This window comes from Mastigoproctus giganteus, chromosome 7 (assembly GCF_048544385.1).
Source record: "Mastigoproctus giganteus isolate SK-2022 chromosome 7, ASM4854438v1, whole genome shotgun sequence".
Taxonomy (NCBI): domain Eukaryota; kingdom Metazoa; phylum Arthropoda; class Arachnida; order Uropygi; family Thelyphonidae; genus Mastigoproctus; species Mastigoproctus giganteus.
This window is the reverse complement of record NC_143581.1, coordinates 142,299,719-142,318,192: the sequence shown is the minus strand read 5'-3', so window position 1 is coordinate 142,318,192 and position 18,474 is coordinate 142,299,719. Positions and strand designations below refer to the sequence as shown.

The following is an 18,474-nucleotide window of genomic DNA, read 5'->3' as shown; positions in this document are numbered from 1 at the left end:
TTCCATGTTGAACAGTATCAAAAGCTTTCCTGAAATCCAAGTATATGATATCAAAATTATTTTTGGCATTCAGTTCCTTTATGACCACATCATAGTAACTAATCAAATTGGTTAGACAAGACCTTCCTTTAACAAACCCATGCTGTGTCTTAACTATTACTGCAGCCTTGTCTACATGATCATGCAATGCTTCTTTAACCACTGATTCCATTATTTTCCACGGAACAAAAGTTAAACTAACAGGTCGGTAGTTACTTGTGTCACCTTTTGAAATTCCATTGTGAATTGGTTGCACTGAATACAGTTGCACACCTTCAGTCCATGGGAACCTCCACTGAGTCCAAGGAATTCCTATAATTATGGCTAGGGTTTGCTTACTTCCTTTGCTGTCTCCTTTAATATAACTGGATAGATTCTGTCCACCCCAGGTGCGTTCTTTTTGTTTAACTTTAACAATTTCTCCCCCACTTTGCTCTCAATTATTACAAAATCACTTAGCTCCTTGTTAGCGTCTGATAAACTTCTGGCACTCCCCTCACTGAATAACTCCTCATGTGTGAATGTAGATGCAAAATATTCATTCAGTTTATCAGCTACCTGAGCATGATCATCAATAGTCAACCCATCTATGTTAAGTGGTCTAATCTGATTCATCCCTTTCCTTCTAGAGTTTACATAAGTAAAGAACTCCCTGCTGTTTTCTTTGCATCCTTAGCCAAAGATTTCTCATAATCTGCCTTCACCTACCTAACCTCCTTTGTGACTTGATTCCAGACTAGTTTATACCTGCCATAGGCTTCTGTATCACCTGATACTTTATATGCATCCCATACATTCTTCTTCTCTGCCACTAGCCTCTTTAATACACCTGACAGCCATTTAGCCTAAACCTTGAACAGTATTTCTTAGTTGGAATGAAAAGCCTAGTAGCTTAATAATTAAGTCCCTGAAGGCTTCCCATTTAGAATTCACTGTTGGTAACATCATCAGTTGATCTCACTGTACAGAATTTAAAAACTGTCTGAGACCTTTGTAGTCACCTTTAAGAAAGCAAAGACCCTTCCCTTTAGCCTTGATGGTAGTAACATCTTTAAATAGTTCCCACATCAATACATTGTGATCACTGTCACCCGGTGGTTCCTTTATCTGCAGATTCTTAATGCATGAAGAATCACTACTGATAATCAGATCAAGAGTATTACTCCCTCTGGTTGCCACTCGAACATGTTGCCGTAGAAAACGGTCATCCAATAAATCCACAAAAGTCTTGCTAGTGTGCGAGTGACCAACCCACAAGTTCCAGTCAATATCAAGAAAGTTAAAATCTCCCATTATAAGACATTCTGATTTGCTGGCCCACTATTTCTCTGCACAATTGCTCATTACACTCATCAGATTCATTAGGCCTATAACATACACCTACTCTCATTTTTCCTTAGCCAATGCTTATTTCACACCAAACAGACTCAAGACTGTTCTTCCACCAGCATCAATTGGATGCACTTCCTTAGATTTTATGTGTTTCTTAACTAACAGCATAACCCCTCCTAACTTCCTATCCTGTCTATCCTTCCTATACACATTGTACTCCCTAAATTCCAACTCTGCACTGCCTATATCTGTGTGACACCACATCTCTGATATCCCAACAATATCTGCCTTTGATGTATTGATTAGTACTTCAAGCTCATCAGATTTATTAACTGTACTCCTAGCATTGGTGTACATACAAGTATACATGCACCAGTTCTTGCTCCTAGCCACCCTAACACAGCCCATGTATTTACTTGTGCCACTATGACTCCCAGAAGTCCTGGAAATCTCCATTACCTTGCTTTCCAGTCTGCTGCCCATTCTAATAGAAGCAGTGAAAGAATCACTTTTGCCTCTGCCTGCAGCCACTGTTAACCTTTTAGTCTGTGTATCTCCCCAAGCTAGAATTTTTCCGACTCACCTAACACTGCCTCGAGAGCATCAGCAAATATTCTTGCACCCTTTCTATTTAAGTGTATCCCATCCCTGTAGAAACAGTCTCTCCTGTCAACAAGCACAGACCAGGCTGAAAAAAAATTCTACCCCTTGAGCCCTGTACAATCTCTCCAGGGCCTAATTGATTGACAAGGCTCTCATCATATACTCCCACAGTGTCAGGGCAGAATTGCCCTGACACTGTGGGAGTATATGATGAGAGCCTTGTTAATGTCATTAGTTCCAACGTGTATAACAATATCAACTTTTGTGCCCTGAAAAGATTATATCTGCTCTACAACATCACCAACTTTTGTTCCTGGTAGACATACTCCGTTCCTGTTCCACCTATCCTTCTTACATAATATATTCCCCATCTCCTTGACCGTAGAGTCACCAACAATAACTAGTTCCTTTGGGATCAGCACATTCTGCCTTGGAGATTGCCTCTGTGTTGCCTGATGCACAGGAGTGAGCTCTCTCTTTGAGCTAGGCAGCTGAGAGTCTGATGAGCCCCTCATATTAATTTATTCGAGGGCATTTACCCTACACCTCAAGCTCTCATAGACGCCCATCAGAATGCTGAGTTGGCACCTAATTTCTTGACTCCAGACACCTAGCACACACACAAAGGCATCCTCCTTGGCTAGATCATGCCCTGTTTTAGAAAGGTCGGTAAACATTTCGCATTTTGCACATTTTTTGAGACTGATGCGTTAGAAATTCGCCCCTTGCGTTTCTCCCCCGAGCCACAGCACTATCACTAGTGAGTGATCTTTGCTTCGCTGCTCTAGTCTGGGTCATGATTTCCATTTAAATACAATTTAATAAGATTAATAATAATTTTGATTAATTGATAACACTATAATAAGCTAACAGATTCCTAATACAGTGCTTCGTATTACACTATCTAGTTTTACTTTATACCTTCGCTATCAGTTCGAGATAGTAGTAGTAGTGGCATGTGATGCAAGAAAGCAAGTGTATGAGCTTAAGCAGCAATCAGCCAAAAAAAAAAAAATCACACCATTCCCTCCAAATGCTTGTCCAGTTCCTCCTTAAATTTATTCAACCTATCAACTTCCACAACGACAGATGGAAGTTTGTTCCAGCAATTAACCACCCACTGGCTAAAGGCAAATTTCCGCACATCTATTCTACATCTGTCTTTTCTTAATTTGAATTTATGCCCCCTTAGGTTCGTAATCTGAACAAGTGGAAGGATCCCATCAGAATTCAGCATGCTCAACCCATTCAAGACCTTATACACCTCAATCAGATCACCGCGCAGGTGTCTAGTCTCCAGCCACTGCAATTTGCAGAACTTAAGCCTCTCTTGGTAAGAGGATCCCTTCATTCCCCTCACCAATCTTGTTGCCCTTCTCTGTACACGCTCAAGTAAATCTACATCCTTCCTAAAATGAGGCCTCCAGACCTGTATGCAGCACTCAAGGCGTGGCTTGACCATTGCCTTATACAGAGGGACAATCACCTCCTTTTCCCTGCTAGCAAAATCCCTATATATCATTGACAAAACCCAATGACCTGCCCTGGCAGCCTGTCTGCATTGCTCAGAAAATTGATATCTGACTGTACAATTACTCCCAGGTCTTTTTCATTTTCTACCACCTTAAGTGCAGTACCACACAGTTGGTGCATTTCTCTGGGGTTACTTCTACCCATATGCAGTACTTTGCATTTGTCAAGGTCAAACTTCAGTTGCCACTTAGCCCATCTGCCCAAATTATCTAGATCCTGTTGCAGTAGCACACTGTCATTAACAACCCTGCCAACCTTTGTATCATCTGCAAACTTCGACACTAAGACTGATATATACCTTCATCAATATCATTGATAAATATACAAAACAATAGAGGACCCAACACGAAACCCTGTGGGACTCCACTAATAACATTAGTCAACGAAGAGCAGCACCCATTAATTACCACCTTCTGTCTTCTCCCACTCAACCATCCTTTTATCCATTGTAGCAACTTACCTTTAATACCATTCTGCTCCAATTTGTACAATAGTCTTCCATGTGCAACAGTGTCAAAAACTTTCCTGAAATCCAAATATATGATATCGAAATTATTTTTTGCATCCAGTTCCTTTGTAACCACATCATAATATCCTATCAAATTTGTCAGACAAGACTTTCCGTTAACAAACTCATGCTATGTCTGAATTATTGCTGCAGTCTTGTCTAGATGATCCTGCAATGCATCTTTAACCAGTTGTTGTTATTTTACCCAGAACAGAAGTTAAACTAACTGGTCTGTAATTATTCATGTCACCCTTCGATCCCCTTTTGTGAACTGGGGATATATTTGCACATCTCCAGTCCGTGGGGACCTCCCCTGAGTCCAAGGATGCTCTCATAATTATGGCTAAGGGTTTGCTTAGTTGCTTTGCTGCCTCCTTTAATATAACTGGATAGATCCCATCCACCCCAGGTGCTTTTCTTATGTTTAACTTCAACAATTTCTCCTCCACTTTGCTCTCAGTTATTACAAAATCATTAAGCATCCTGCTACAATTTGATAACGTTCGGCCATTTTCAAACCTTAATAATTCCTCATGTGTGATTGTAGATGCAAAATACTCGTTCACTTTGTTTGCTATATATACGTTAAGCTATTTCTTATCTACTACAATATAGCAGCTAGTTCAACAATATTGGTGCCAACACCGGGAGTCGTAACTTCCAGGAGTCATAAAATTCACTGGTTAAATTCAAAATAAGAAGCTAACGAACGCTACTAAACCTATTTAATACTTCCATAAAACACAATGTACTATGTTAAACAATGAATAATATGTTATAAATTTAAAAATACTTATCTCTTTACAGTAGCCAAAAATCCACCATCCGTACTGTTCTGCTATCCGGGCGCCCTCTGAAGGAATGTAATATGATAAAGAGTTGCATGCAATTCTGCCTTCTGATGTGTGATGACAGAAGTCTGGATTAGGTGCTCATCATGTTGTTTATTGGTTTGGTTTAGATTTGGAAATCTGTAGGACTGAGCTATTAGATTTTCTTTGATTGTTTCTTTTAGCTGCAGGAGAGAGAGAGATCTTTTCTCCCAGGTTACCAGCCCCACCACTCGGAGGTGGGTCCAACGTCGCCCAATGACCAAGCAGTTGGAGATTAGCATGTTAGTATTTAGTTTGTTAAATTAAACAGGTGTCTTTCCTTCTTATGACTGTGGCTATTTTTCCTTTAGGCTTTGTTAAAAGAGATTTGATTTTAAATGCTCTTTAAGAAGGATACAGAATACTGTTCTAAACAGATCACTTTACTAATCACACTGGAAAATGCTCATTAACTAAGAAACCTTTGGCACTCATGGCTTTTGAAGAGGGCTGGCTAAAATTGTTCACCACCCTTTCCACACTCAAATCATTAACAAACTTCGACAGTGTCCCTTGGATACCCTCATCAGTAACATTTATGAAAATCAGGAAATGGGGAATAACACCAATCCCTGAAAGGTCACCTGTTCACCCTGAAGGAAAAAATTACCCTTTATGATAACACCTTACCTTTTTATCATTTAGTCAGCCAGAGCAGCATTCATATGATCTTACAAGTAATTATATCTGTCCCAGTTTATATAGCAGCATTTTATAAGGAATGGTATCAAAAGCCTTACTAAAGTCAACCTATATAATGTGAAAATTGTTTCATTAATCTAACTGCTTAATGATATCATCACAGTAATTAATCAATTGGTCAGTGACCTCTCTTCACAAACAAATGCTGGGATCCATTGAGGATACCATCCTTGTTGATATAGAGATCTTTGAGAGTCTAATGCTCCACACATTATCATTTCCAATGGTCTGATTAAAAAGATTGCATGTGAACATTCACATACAATCTTTTAAATTCTGACTGAATAAGTATCATCTTCCCTGGAAATGTGTCTCCTTTAATCTTAGCAAATCTATAGTGATACACTGAAGGTAGTAGAAAATGAAAAAGATCTCTGAGTAATTGTACAATCAATATGAAGTTCTCTGAGAAATACAGGCTGCCAGGGCAGCTCATGGGGTTTTGTCAGTGATATACAGAAACTTTGTTAGCAGGGATCAGGAGGTGATTATCCCATTGTACAAGGCAAAAGTTAGGCCACACATGTCTGCATACAGGTCTGGAGGCCTCAATTTAGGAAGGGTGTAGATCTACTGGAATGGGTGCAGAGAAGGGCAACGAGACTGGTGAGCAGAATGAAAAGGTGGTCTTATGATGATTGGCTTCAGTTCTACAAACTGCAGCAGCTGGAGGCTAAGTGACTGTAAGGAGATCTGACTGGAATGTTTAAGGCTGTGAATACATTGAATAAGCTAAATGTTAATGACAGCATTCTTCCTCTTGCTGAGACTACACACAAGGGGGCATAAATTCAAATTGAGGAAGGATGGTTGCAAGATAGATGTGCAGAAGTTTGCCTTCAGCAGTAGGTGGTTTAGTGTTAGAACAAGCTTCCATTTACTGTTGTAGAAGTGGATAGTTTGAATAAATTCAAGAACTAGACAAATTCTTGTAGGGGATGGATATGTGAGGTGGGTAGAATTTTTATTTTTGCTGATAAGCTTGCTTTCTTGCATCATTTTCTATTACTAACAGTAATACTAAATGATCACTTACACCTCTGCCTACAGATGCTCTTCAACTTTTAGCCTGTATAGCAAAATAAAAGTTGAAGTTAGCTAGCAGTTTACTGACTTGCCTAACAATGCTATGATAGGATCAGCAAACATTCTTGCAGCTGCACTGAAATTTAATAAAACTGTATAGTTTATGTTCACTACACTTAGTCATTCAGTTAACTAGAATTGTGTAATGCTCATCTCCCACATACTTTATTTAATTTTCTTCTCTCTCTCTCTCCCTCTTCTCACTCACTCACACACACACACACACACACACACACACACACACACACACACACACACCTTCACAAGCAACACTACGTTCATTAGTTTTATATAACAATACTGCATTAAAATTAAATTTAATTCATGAATTACTTCTTTCCATACAAACTACACGGAAGGAAGAAATAATAATTGCCACATTTCTATTTGTCCACTTTAATGATATTTGGAATGACTTGACAAATCTTTCTAAAAGAACTAAATAAAAAAAAATTTTATGAAAATTCATCCATTAGACAGCAAGTTCTTACAGGAAGGAGATGGTAAACAATAGGTGAGTGTGTGCTGAAATACTGTAATACTGAATTTATGGGCTAGTGCTTTTGTGGTGGCAACAGATACACTACACGCATAATGTAGTTTTTTTTTTTTTTTTTTTTGGCTGATGCTGCATAAACTCATACACTTGCTTTCTTGCATCACATGCCACTACTACTATAGGCAGTTCCCGCTCTACGAGTTCGGGTTTAAGAGTTTTTTTTTTTTTTTTTATTCAAGTATCAAGTATCAACAAAATCGAAAATATGAACATTAATTGCAAAAAATTAATGTTAAACGTTCATAAATACAATACAGTGTACCTCGCTTTACGATATTAATCTGTTCCAGACACACACCATTTTATCGTGAAAATATCATAATGTGAACCAATAATGTATTGTTTTTTGGTAATTCGTACCACAACCTCGGAAGTTGAAATTTTCACTATATAACTCTAAAAAGTCATTTTTATAGTGTAAATTGTATTAGTTACCAATTCAAATCATTAGAATGCACCACTTTCATCGTTATCATATGTTCTGTTATAAGAACTAATTTTGAATGGCTTTGTGATATTTCTCTAATGCACATTTCTGGAGGTCACTACCATAAAACAATTTGCATCTCCTCCCGGTTTGTTGAGCTTTTCTATTACTGCAAGCAATTATAAACTGGTAGTAAACTCCATGTTATTGCATATGCGAAATTACCGATAGCTGGAATTGTGTGGTTTTAATTTATGGTGAAATGTGTTTCCCCTTTAATGAAATCTTTCAATTGTATAAAAAACATAAATAAATTTTCAGAATCTTCTGTTCATTCCTTTTTTTTTAAAGCTTTGTAAACTTGTTACTCCGTGCAAATCATGTTAGTTGCACTTTGTGCATTCCGTTAAAAAATGCTCATGCGTGCTATTGAAATTTATAAAGAAAAGAGAAAATTATCTTGGAAACAAATCCTCTTGAAGCATTTCTGAAGAAGACAACTCCTTGTGCAACAAATCAACAAGTGCCGAGCCAATAATGAGTGATCAATGACTGCGCATTTAGTCAATGATAATGATGAAGAATAAACGTTCTTTAATTAACATTTGTAAGTCATAAATAATTTCTTTATTATTATAATTTGCTTGATTTTACAGGCTACATTTTCATTTCTTTGGATAAAACAATCACTGTTTATACAAAATAATTAGCTAACTAATTTCATTGTTAAAAAAGTAACCCCTATTTTTAACATTATGTCTATGGGAAATAAATTCCTGCTTTACAAGCGTGCGATAGAACGAATTAACACAATGTCGGGAACTACCTGTGTACCATATTATTATTTTATGGGGAAGATTATAGTAAGAGAATTAGAGATAGTTCTCAACTTTAAGAGTTAATTTGTTCCTCGCGCTCGTAAAGCGCGAGGAACGAATGCATGCTCGTAAAGCAGGAATTCATTTCCCGTAGACGTAATGTAAAAAGAAGAGTTACATACTCAACAATGAAATTTGTCCACAGTAATGTTAAATAAAGGTCAAAAAAAAAAAATTTGGTTCATGTTTAGATAATGATTAATTTATCCAAAGAAATGAAAACAGCCTTTAAAATCAAGCCAATTATAATAATAAAGAAATTATTAATGTTATATATAAACATTAAAGAATGTTTATTCTTCATTATTCTTCACCATCATTGACTGACGATGATTAAGAATAATGCGATCACGTTTGCTTATGACCTCATATTTTGTTTCCGATGTTATTCCTCTTCACTGTTTATTTTTTTTTAATATCACTCTCCGCAGTATTACTTCATTTTGGCATACTGTACAGTATTAATAACCAGGATAAATTTGAAATAAGACAAGACAGCGAAAATGAAGTGCAACATAACCACATTTTGTAACGTCAGCAAGGTAACTGCTTTATGTTATGTGAGTCAGTGAAAGCTCTCATCTGCCTGAACAAACAAACTATAGCTATGCATACTACTGTACGTATAGCTATAGTTATACGTACAGTAGTACGCATAGCTATACAATACTACTGTAGTATTGTATAGCTACGCATGTGGCTTGAAATGCCCTATTTATGAATGTTTAGCATTTATTTATTGCAATTAACGTTCATATTTTCAATTGTTATTGTTATTTGATAAAAGAACTCGTAAACCCAGGAACTCGTAAAGCAAGAACTGCCTGTATATTAAGAGACATACCTAGAGAAATCTATGTGAAATGCATAGGTGAAGTATGAGGCTAGCAATACATTAGATTAGTTAACAATACCACCTATGAGTTTATTATAGATTTATCTAGGTATGTCTCTCAATATAATTTTCTTACTATAATCTTTGCCAATAATATGGTGTGTGTGTGTGTGTGTGTGTGTGTGTGTGTGTGTGTGTGTGTGTGTGTGTGTGTGTGTGTGTGAAAACATGAAATGTATATTAAGCATGAAATGATCTCAGTAAGTAGAGGAAAAGGTTTCTCCAAGCAGCAAATTAAATGACTCTACACAAAAATCTCTTTTATTAACAGAATATACTCTTAGTAATTTGCATTTTCACCCTGTGTGCTGTGGTACATTTCACCAAAAACAAATTTTAAATAGTATGCTATTTTTAATTACATGCACAGCCTAGTAAATTGTTAAATTGCTAAATATAGTACACAACTGATAATCATATTACTTTATAAAGGTTATGCTTTATGAATTTAAAGTCAAAAATTAATAAATTTGAAGCTAACCATACATTAGATACAAAACTAATTACAAATTAAAAATATAGCACATAATTCGCTTGTCAAGTAATATTTATTTTCTAAATATGGTTATATTCTAATGATGATGGAAAACACTCACCTGTATGAACTAACACCTAAATTTGCATCTCCAAACTTAAGAGATTCCTCCATGTAACTATACTCTTTTGACACATATTTTGGAAATGATACTGTAGCCCAAAAAGAGTCATCTGACTTTGTTTCAACAGGACTGATAATAACTTCACTACCTTCTTTTAACAACTCAAGGATAGATTTTGGGAAAACATTCTTTTGTTCTCTTAAATAAGAAATAATACATCAATTTTTAATATTTGTAAAATAATAAGACGTTTTCCTCAATATAATATGTAGAATACTTCCGTATGATACTCTCCAGCAATTATTGAAATTATTATTGCTGGAGAGTATCATACGGAAGTGTTCTACGTATTATATGGAGGTAAACTTCTCTTATTATTTTACAAATATTGATATCAACACAGAATATATTGAGCATTACAGCTCTGGTTTATACTACATATTAATTTTTAATATTCTGATTAAAACACATTTGATATATCTAGCATATAGGTAATTTAACTATTAACTATTCCAAGACATTATACAGTGTAAGTGTTAAAAGTTATAACCACAGGTTAGTGTGACTATTAGTATTCAATTGGATAAATAATATAATGAAGAGCCTTTTTCTGCACCTGGTGGTGGGGGGGCAGTCCTACTTTCCCCATTGAAAAAGTGACCATCCAATTCTTCTTTGAGCCACACACCAAACTCTCTGCCTCCGCCACATTGCAATTAATTGATTTCAGTAATAAGGATAAATTACTGGATAAAAGGATAAATAATATAATGAAGAGCCTTTTTCTGCACCTGGTGGTGGGGGGGCAGTCCTACTTTCCCCATTGAAAAAGTGACCATCCAATTCTTCTTTGAGCCACACACCAAACTCTCTGCCTCCGCCACATTGCAATTAATTGATTTCAGTAATCCTCAACATAGCCTGAATGTAAACATCACAAGATATAGAATCTACTTATTCCAAAATATTTTATATTTGTGTCCCTGTTGTCTCTCCCACAAGTGAAAATATGCCTACCTCATTTCATTTTACCAATCCCCTTCAGGGCTCAGTAAAATAAACTACTTGTAGGCTTTGCAAGTCTGCACCATCTAAGTCAGTGTTTCTGAACCTGTGATCTACACACCACTTGTGTGTCTGCCAAATAGTTATTAAATGTTATCTATATCTAGACCACAGGTTGGGAAATCGTAAGTAACTCTATATAATTTATGAAAGTGGTAGGTGGGACTTTCAATATAACCAAGCATTTTTTTTTTTTTTTTGGCTTTGGGCAACAACCTCATTAGGTACCTCCATATCTAGGTGGACAGGAGCAGCAATGCATAGCACACACTTCTTGATTAGACCGGGGTTCGAGCCCGTGACCCACCAAATACGGAGGATGCGGAAAGGTCAGGGAATGACCACCGCATATCCCAGGGGCAATATGGCCTTAGTTGCTAATGCTCCTAAAAACCAAATAACAACAAACAATCTCATTAACAGTGATGGGAGCCAGAGATATGCTTATAACAACCTACATATCATCATCAGCCATTTTCAATCCACTGCAGGATGAAGGCCTCTCCAGCAGCTTATACATACATACATATATATATATATATATATATAACAGATAATTCATATAAAAATAAATTAATACATAAGTCAGTAGCATGGCAAAACTGTAGAGCAAAAATTAATATAAAAATTAAATCAACAAGGGTTTCTTCTGTTTTGTGCAATGGCCAAAAAAACATATATTATATGTTAATAAACCTACATATACTATACATTAATAGTGAGTGTATATATATATATATATATATTATTCTTTAGTAATATGATAATTTATGTTGTATTTTACTTTTAATATACTTTTATAGTGGTTTTTCTTTAAATTATTTCTAGATTTTTCTGTTGTCCCGGTAGCTGTTTTAGCAATGCCCGGGTACGAACAGAGTACATATTATTATTTTATCTTTCTATTGTGGTTTATTGTGTTTATTTTCTTAATTACGGGTGTTTTCTACTCATAGGTATTATGGTTAATACATTACTGGTCTTTAAGCTAGCCTAAACTCGGTTATCTTAAATGCCCAGGGCCTATTCATTTATTATTTTTCAACTTGTTACGTATTGCTAAAGAAATTGTCATATTAATTATAGATGAAAAACTGTAGCAATACTACTTTATGACAAAATGATAAAATATTAAACATTTTTATACATTTATTGTATTACATCTTTATACATATTTGTATTACATCACATGGTCGTCAATCCCCTACTTCATCGGGGGCTTTGAGCGGATTGACGGTCCATTCGATGTAATGCATTACTTACCTACCCGTTTCTGTTTGTATCTATCACAGCTTTGCTATTTTGTCCGATACTGAATTCTAAGTTTCTTTTAAATTCCCATTTTTGTCCCTTTCCCATTGCTATTAGTTAAATAGGTATTATTTATTATAAATTTATTATGAACCGAATTAATATCCCATAAAATCGTCGCAAAGGAGACTTGATATATATATATATATATATATACACAGTAATATATATATATCACTGTTTAAAAAATTGTTAACATATTTGCATGTACAGTTTAATATTTTTTGTGGTCTGTGGTCTCTACCTCAAATAAAAAAGTGATCATATCTGAAAAAAGGGAAAACATTCTAGGCCATCATTCGTACGAAGATGAACCCTTCACAGCTCTAGTTACCCTTTGAACTCTCCTTAGACAGTTTGGACGGCCTCCGTAGCCGAGTGGGCAGGAGCGGGAGTGCAGTAGCACACACTCTTTGACTAGACCGGGGTTCAAGCCCCTGACTGCTGAATACGGTCGATCTGCCAACCCGCACTGGACCAGCGTGGCAGATTATGGTCCATTTCCCTCAGCATGAATTGTTGAGGAGGCTTCCACCCTGCAGTGGGTTGATAATGGCTGCACTTTACTTTTTTTTTTTTTAGATCGTACGTATAGCTTAGCTTAACTTAGCCTTACTTTAGACAGTTTGAAGAAGCTTTGTGCTTTTTTTTTTTTTTTTTACTTTAGACAGTTTGAAGAAGCTTTGTGCTTTTTTTTTTTTTTTTTATTTGGGTATGCACACCTGAATACAACATTCGAAATGCAGTCTCGTGAATATCACACACTGATGGGCAAGGATGTCCCCTTCTTCCAATGGCCCAATAAACCACAGACAGGACTCCATGCGCTTTGTTGGCTACCTGTTTATGCTGTATGTTGAATTTTCTCTGATTGTTAACCTCTAAATCTTTTCCATCCTGAACTGCTTAGTCCCCCCACCAGTTCATTATGTGCAAAATTTTGCACTTAGAGACATTAAAATTTTAGTTGCCATATTTCTGACTATATTTTCTTTGCAATCAATCAAAGACTTTCTGAAATAACATGGCTGGGTTCACGTTGTTAACTGCTCAACCTGCCTTTTGATATCTGTAAACTGACAGCCTATGCTGCACCCCCTCACCAATGTCATTGAAGAAGATTACAGAAGGAGGAATCCCAATAACGATTCCGAGAGACTGAACTTGCTATAATAGTCCACCCTGAAGAATGAGTATTTATGACTACCCTCTGTGCCATTAAGGATATCATTTCTACTGAGATGAACCTGAATGATATTCTTAACCAAGATCCATGATCTTATCCACTACTAAAGTCAAACTACAGTTGCCCTTCATCTCTTCAGCACCTTCTTTGCAGATCAGAGAGACATTAGCTCTTCTTCAATCTAAGGTAACATCCCAGAACCTAATGATGATCACATTAACTTTCTCAAAAGACTGATGCTTGCACAGTTTTCTTTTGTATTACAGGATGTAAAAAATCAGCCTCAGGAGCCTTACCTTCCCATAACTTCAGTAATGTATCTAATATTACTAAAGCTATGGGAAGTAACATTCAGTAATGATGTCAGAAACTCCCCTGACATTAACATCACTTATTTCACAACAATCTGACTCCTTTTCACCTGCTCTAGTTTGAAGGGCTTTCAACAGAAAATAATATTACAAATCACTTTGATCAAGTAAGGAGCGAATCTGATCCAATCTCTTTTTTTTTTGTATTCACCTATGAGTAGAACTTCATGTCTCAATTCTTAAACCTATTTTCTAATAATTTAGCATACAAGATTTCTGCCCTGTCACACCCCATCACTGCCTTTTTTTACATATGTATGATGTTGTTGCTGTTGTTTCTTAGATTTATTGGTGCATCAGCAACTTACTCTACAATGCACTAATTACTGCCTGATATTTTCTTTGTTTTTCTTACAGGAGATAGGGATTCAGATAAGGTGATATTTATTAATAAATTTCAGAAAAAGAAAAATGTCATCAATGTTCTCTCGATCTCCTAGGACACACTGTAGTGTTAAATGATTGTAATTATGAAAATTAGAGGAAAAGGCTGTTTTCCATTCTTTTTGATATTGCGGGCATTCTATGATGATATGCTTTACTGTTAGTGGGCATAAACAATTACTGCATTGTGGAGGGTCACTGTTTGTTAGTAGATAGCGATGAGTGAGGAAAGTATGACCAATGCATAATATGGCTAGAATAGTTTCTTCCTTTCTGTTTCATCTCAGGCTGGATTGCCACTGTTTAGGTATTCTCTTGATTTCAAAAAGGTTATTATTTGTCTGATCTTTCCACAAATGTGTCCACACTTCTTTATATATCTGTTTGATAAAGGACTTATGATCACTATAAGGAGTCCTGAAATTAGATGGAATCACATTTGTAGCAATTTTAGCAGCTAAATCTGCCTGCTCGTTTCCTAGGATTCCAACGTGTCCAGGGATTCAGCACAATATTACAAGTTGTCCATGCCCATGAAATGCTAATAACTGTGCCAAAATTTTCTGTATCAGAGGATGACTAGGGAAGAATTTACACTGTAGAGCATTAACAGCACTTAACGAGTCCGTATATATGATGGATTTAGCGTATGAGGCTTCTTTTATATTCTCTAGGGCTAGTAGAATACCATATAACTCTGAGGTATAAGTACTGCATTCTGGTGGGAGCTGTGTGGAGATGGTGGCATTTGGTAGTACTACAGCTGTTCCAACTTTATTACCAGTTTTGGATCCATCTGTGTATAGATGAATGAAGCTGCTAAACTCGGTGGAGTGAGCCATATGTATTTGTCTAATGTTGATATCGGGGAAATTATTCTTTCCCCATTGCTGAAAATGTCTATCAATATGTACAGAGGCAACTGCCATGGCTGGGTTTCCATCTTAGTGTCCTGGAGAGTGTTAGAAAACTTCAGGCCCCAGCTTGTGATCAAAGCTTGAAGCCTAATGCCAAATGGTTTGTTGTAACGCCGTTTAGTTTATAGATTTTTCTCCATTTTGGCATGAAGAGGCATTGCCACATGGGATGATGTGGGAGACTGCTGATTTTGGCTGCATAATTTAGTAGCAGAGTTTCTTGCCTAAGGTGTAATGGTGGTTCATAAGGCTTAGGTATAGAGGCTTAAGATTGGTGATGTGCGAAAGGCCCCCAGTGCAACTCTTAGTGCACTGTGATGTACAGGATCGAGCCATTTCAATACACTTGGCCTGGCCGTGTCATATGCAGGAGACCCATATCTAACCGGGATCTGATCAGTGAGCGATATAGATGTAACAACACGTAACGAACTGCACCCTATGACATAGAAGAAATTACTCTGAGAAGATTTAGTTTTCTAAGACAACTTGTACAAATATGTTTTATATGTTCTAGGAAGTTTAATTTTTTATCATGTATTAAACCAAGAAATCTAATACTAGGTTGGAAGATAATACAATGAGAATCCAACTGAAGGTCTGGATCCGGACGTAAAGAACGTTTGCGACAGAAGTGCACAGCAGTCATTTTTGGTTTAGAAAGTCGATATCCGCTATTTTTGGCCCTAGAGACTATTTTGTTAATGGTGCCTTGTAGTTGTCTTTCAATAAGTCTCATATTTTGAGAATGACATGACATGGCAAGATCGTCAGCGTACAAGTATGCATTAATTGTGTTAGGTATGCACTTGGTAATAGAATCACTCCTAATGGCAAAGAGTGTGGCGCTCAACACTGATCCTTGGGGAACTCCCACTTCTTGTACATATGCTCGAGATAATGAAGAGTGGAATCGGAACTGAAAGGATCTATTGCCTAGAAAGTTCTTAATAAATTTTGGGAGATGACCTCGAAGTCCAGATTTATGCAAGTCCTGAAGAATCCCATATCGCCAATCAAATTTTTCGATGTTAACACATACCATGACTAGGTGTTCATTTCTCAGGAACGCGTTCTGGATATTTCTTTCGGCTTTGATAATGAGATCAAGCGTACATCTTTTTCTCTGAAAACCATACTGACTTGGACTTAGAATGTTTCAAGTCTCTAAAAACCATGTCAGTCTGGCGTTAATTATTTTTTCCAATGTTTTTCCCAGACAACTGGTTAGAGAAATAAGACGGTAATTTTTGGGATCTGTGTGGTCTTTCCCTGGTCTTGGAAAGGCTAGCACTTAAGAATGGCACCAGCTAGCAGGGTAATACTCCTCTAAGAAAATTCTGTTATACAGTTGTAAGAGGACAGTTAATGATTCCTCACTTAAATGACAGATCATGGTGTAATAAATCCCATCGGGACATAGAGCTCTGTTTTTCACTCGTGCAAGTGCATTACGCAATTCATTCATGGTTAGAGGCAGATTATAAGAGTAAGGGATGGCACAGTATTAAAATTTAGTTTGTATTTTTCTGTCTGGGATTTTAAAAATTGAAATGCTGGTTAATATGTGGCAACAGCTGAAAGCGTTTCAAATGAAGTACCTAAGGCATTGGCAATTTCTATAGGTTCAGAGATTTCCTTCCCTTTTACAAGTAGAATAGGAGAAGTTGTCTGCGAGTATTTACCATTAATTCTTTTGATTTTTTTCCATATTGTAGAAGTATCTGTGGATCTGTTTATGGCGGAGGCATAATGCGCCCATGCTTCTTTTTTACTCTCTCGTCTTATATGACAAGCTTTAGCTCTGACTCTCTTAAACTGTAGGAGGTTAGCTGTGGTTGGATGTTTTCGAAAAATATTCCAATATTTGTTTCTTTCTTTTTTAGCACTGTTGCATGCTTCGTTCCACCACATTTTTGGATGACGCCGGATTTTGGATGATGATTTTGGTATAGCAGTCTCGGATGCTTTCATTATTTTATCTGTAACATAGCTTACCGCAGAATCAATTGTGTGGGTTGCTATGAAGACAGTATCTAAGTGAGCTATTTCTTGGTATTTCGTCCAGCTAGCCTTAGCAAATTTCCAAGTTGTCCTAATGTTACTCTGAATAGTAGAACTTATACAGAAAGTACAGATGATAGGAAAGTGATCACTACCACGAGGGTTATTAGTAACAGTCCAGTCTATGAGAGGAATTATCACTGGAGAGCATATTGAAAGATCTATAGCAGAGGTTGAGCCAGATGGTAAATGCACTTATGTGTGAGCACCAGTGTTTAAAATAGTCAGGTTATGTTTATCTAAAATTTTTTCAATTATCTGTCCTCTGGAGTCAAGATGTTGAGAACCCCATAGCGGGTGATGGCATTCCAGTCGCCCATAATGCAAAAGGGAGCAGGTATTTGCATTACTAAATTATCTAAATCAGCAGAGGTGTATATAAGATTTGGTGATAGATACAATGAGACTAATGTTATTGTGATTCCAAAGGCGACATGGACGGCAATTGCCTCTAAAGATGTTTGCAGGGGATAGGTCTAGAGGGTGCCGAAGAGTTCACTATGAGTGCTACTCCTCCATGAGCTAAATTAGATGAGTTTCTATCTTTTCTATATATATTGTAATGCTTAATTGTCATAGATATTGCATTTGTGAGATTTGTTTCTTGAATGCATACTGTAACAGGCTTATATTAAGATAGGAAATCGTAAAAGTCGTCAAAGTTAGCACGGAGCCCACGACAATTCCACTGAATAACTGTATCCATTGTTTGGTTTTAGCTAGTGTCTGCTAACTTCCGTGAGATAGTTTGCTTACGCCTGTCTATTTTTCTTTTTCCTTCTTTAAGAAGACCGGTCTGCTTGTGTCATTGTCACCTTCTGGATGAATTTCAAGAAATGTTTCATCTTTATCCGCTTTTTCATTGGTGTCCATGGTATCAGATCTGAATGTGTGTGTATCAATTCTTTCAGAGCTCTTAGTTTGTACTTTCGGTTGCTGATTGGGATTCTTATCTGGAGGTATTGTTACCGGTGTATTTATTTCTTGGGTTGCATATTTGGAGGGAGATTATTCTTATAATGAAGTAAGTAATGATTTCACCCAACCAGATATAGAGATATTTGGAGGGACGAAGCTGTCAGTCTGAGTTGATATTAAGCGTAGCCGTTGAGTAACTGAGGCCTACATAGATAATTTAGTAGG

General features: G+C 36.7%; 1 protein-coding gene across 1 annotated transcript in view; it reads right to left on the bottom strand.

The window, feature by feature from the left end:
* LOC150083237 (tudor domain-containing protein 1-like) overlaps positions 1 to 18,474 on the bottom strand; it is a 657,806-nt gene that overhangs the window by 224,368 nt on the left and 414,964 nt on the right. Inside the window, exon 17 of the mRNA XM_090378447.1 lies at positions 10,031 to 10,231. Within this exon, the coding sequence (XP_090234573.1) occupies positions 10,031 to 10,231 (201 nt within the window). The remainder of the gene's footprint in view (positions 1 to 10,030; positions 10,232 to 18,474) is intronic.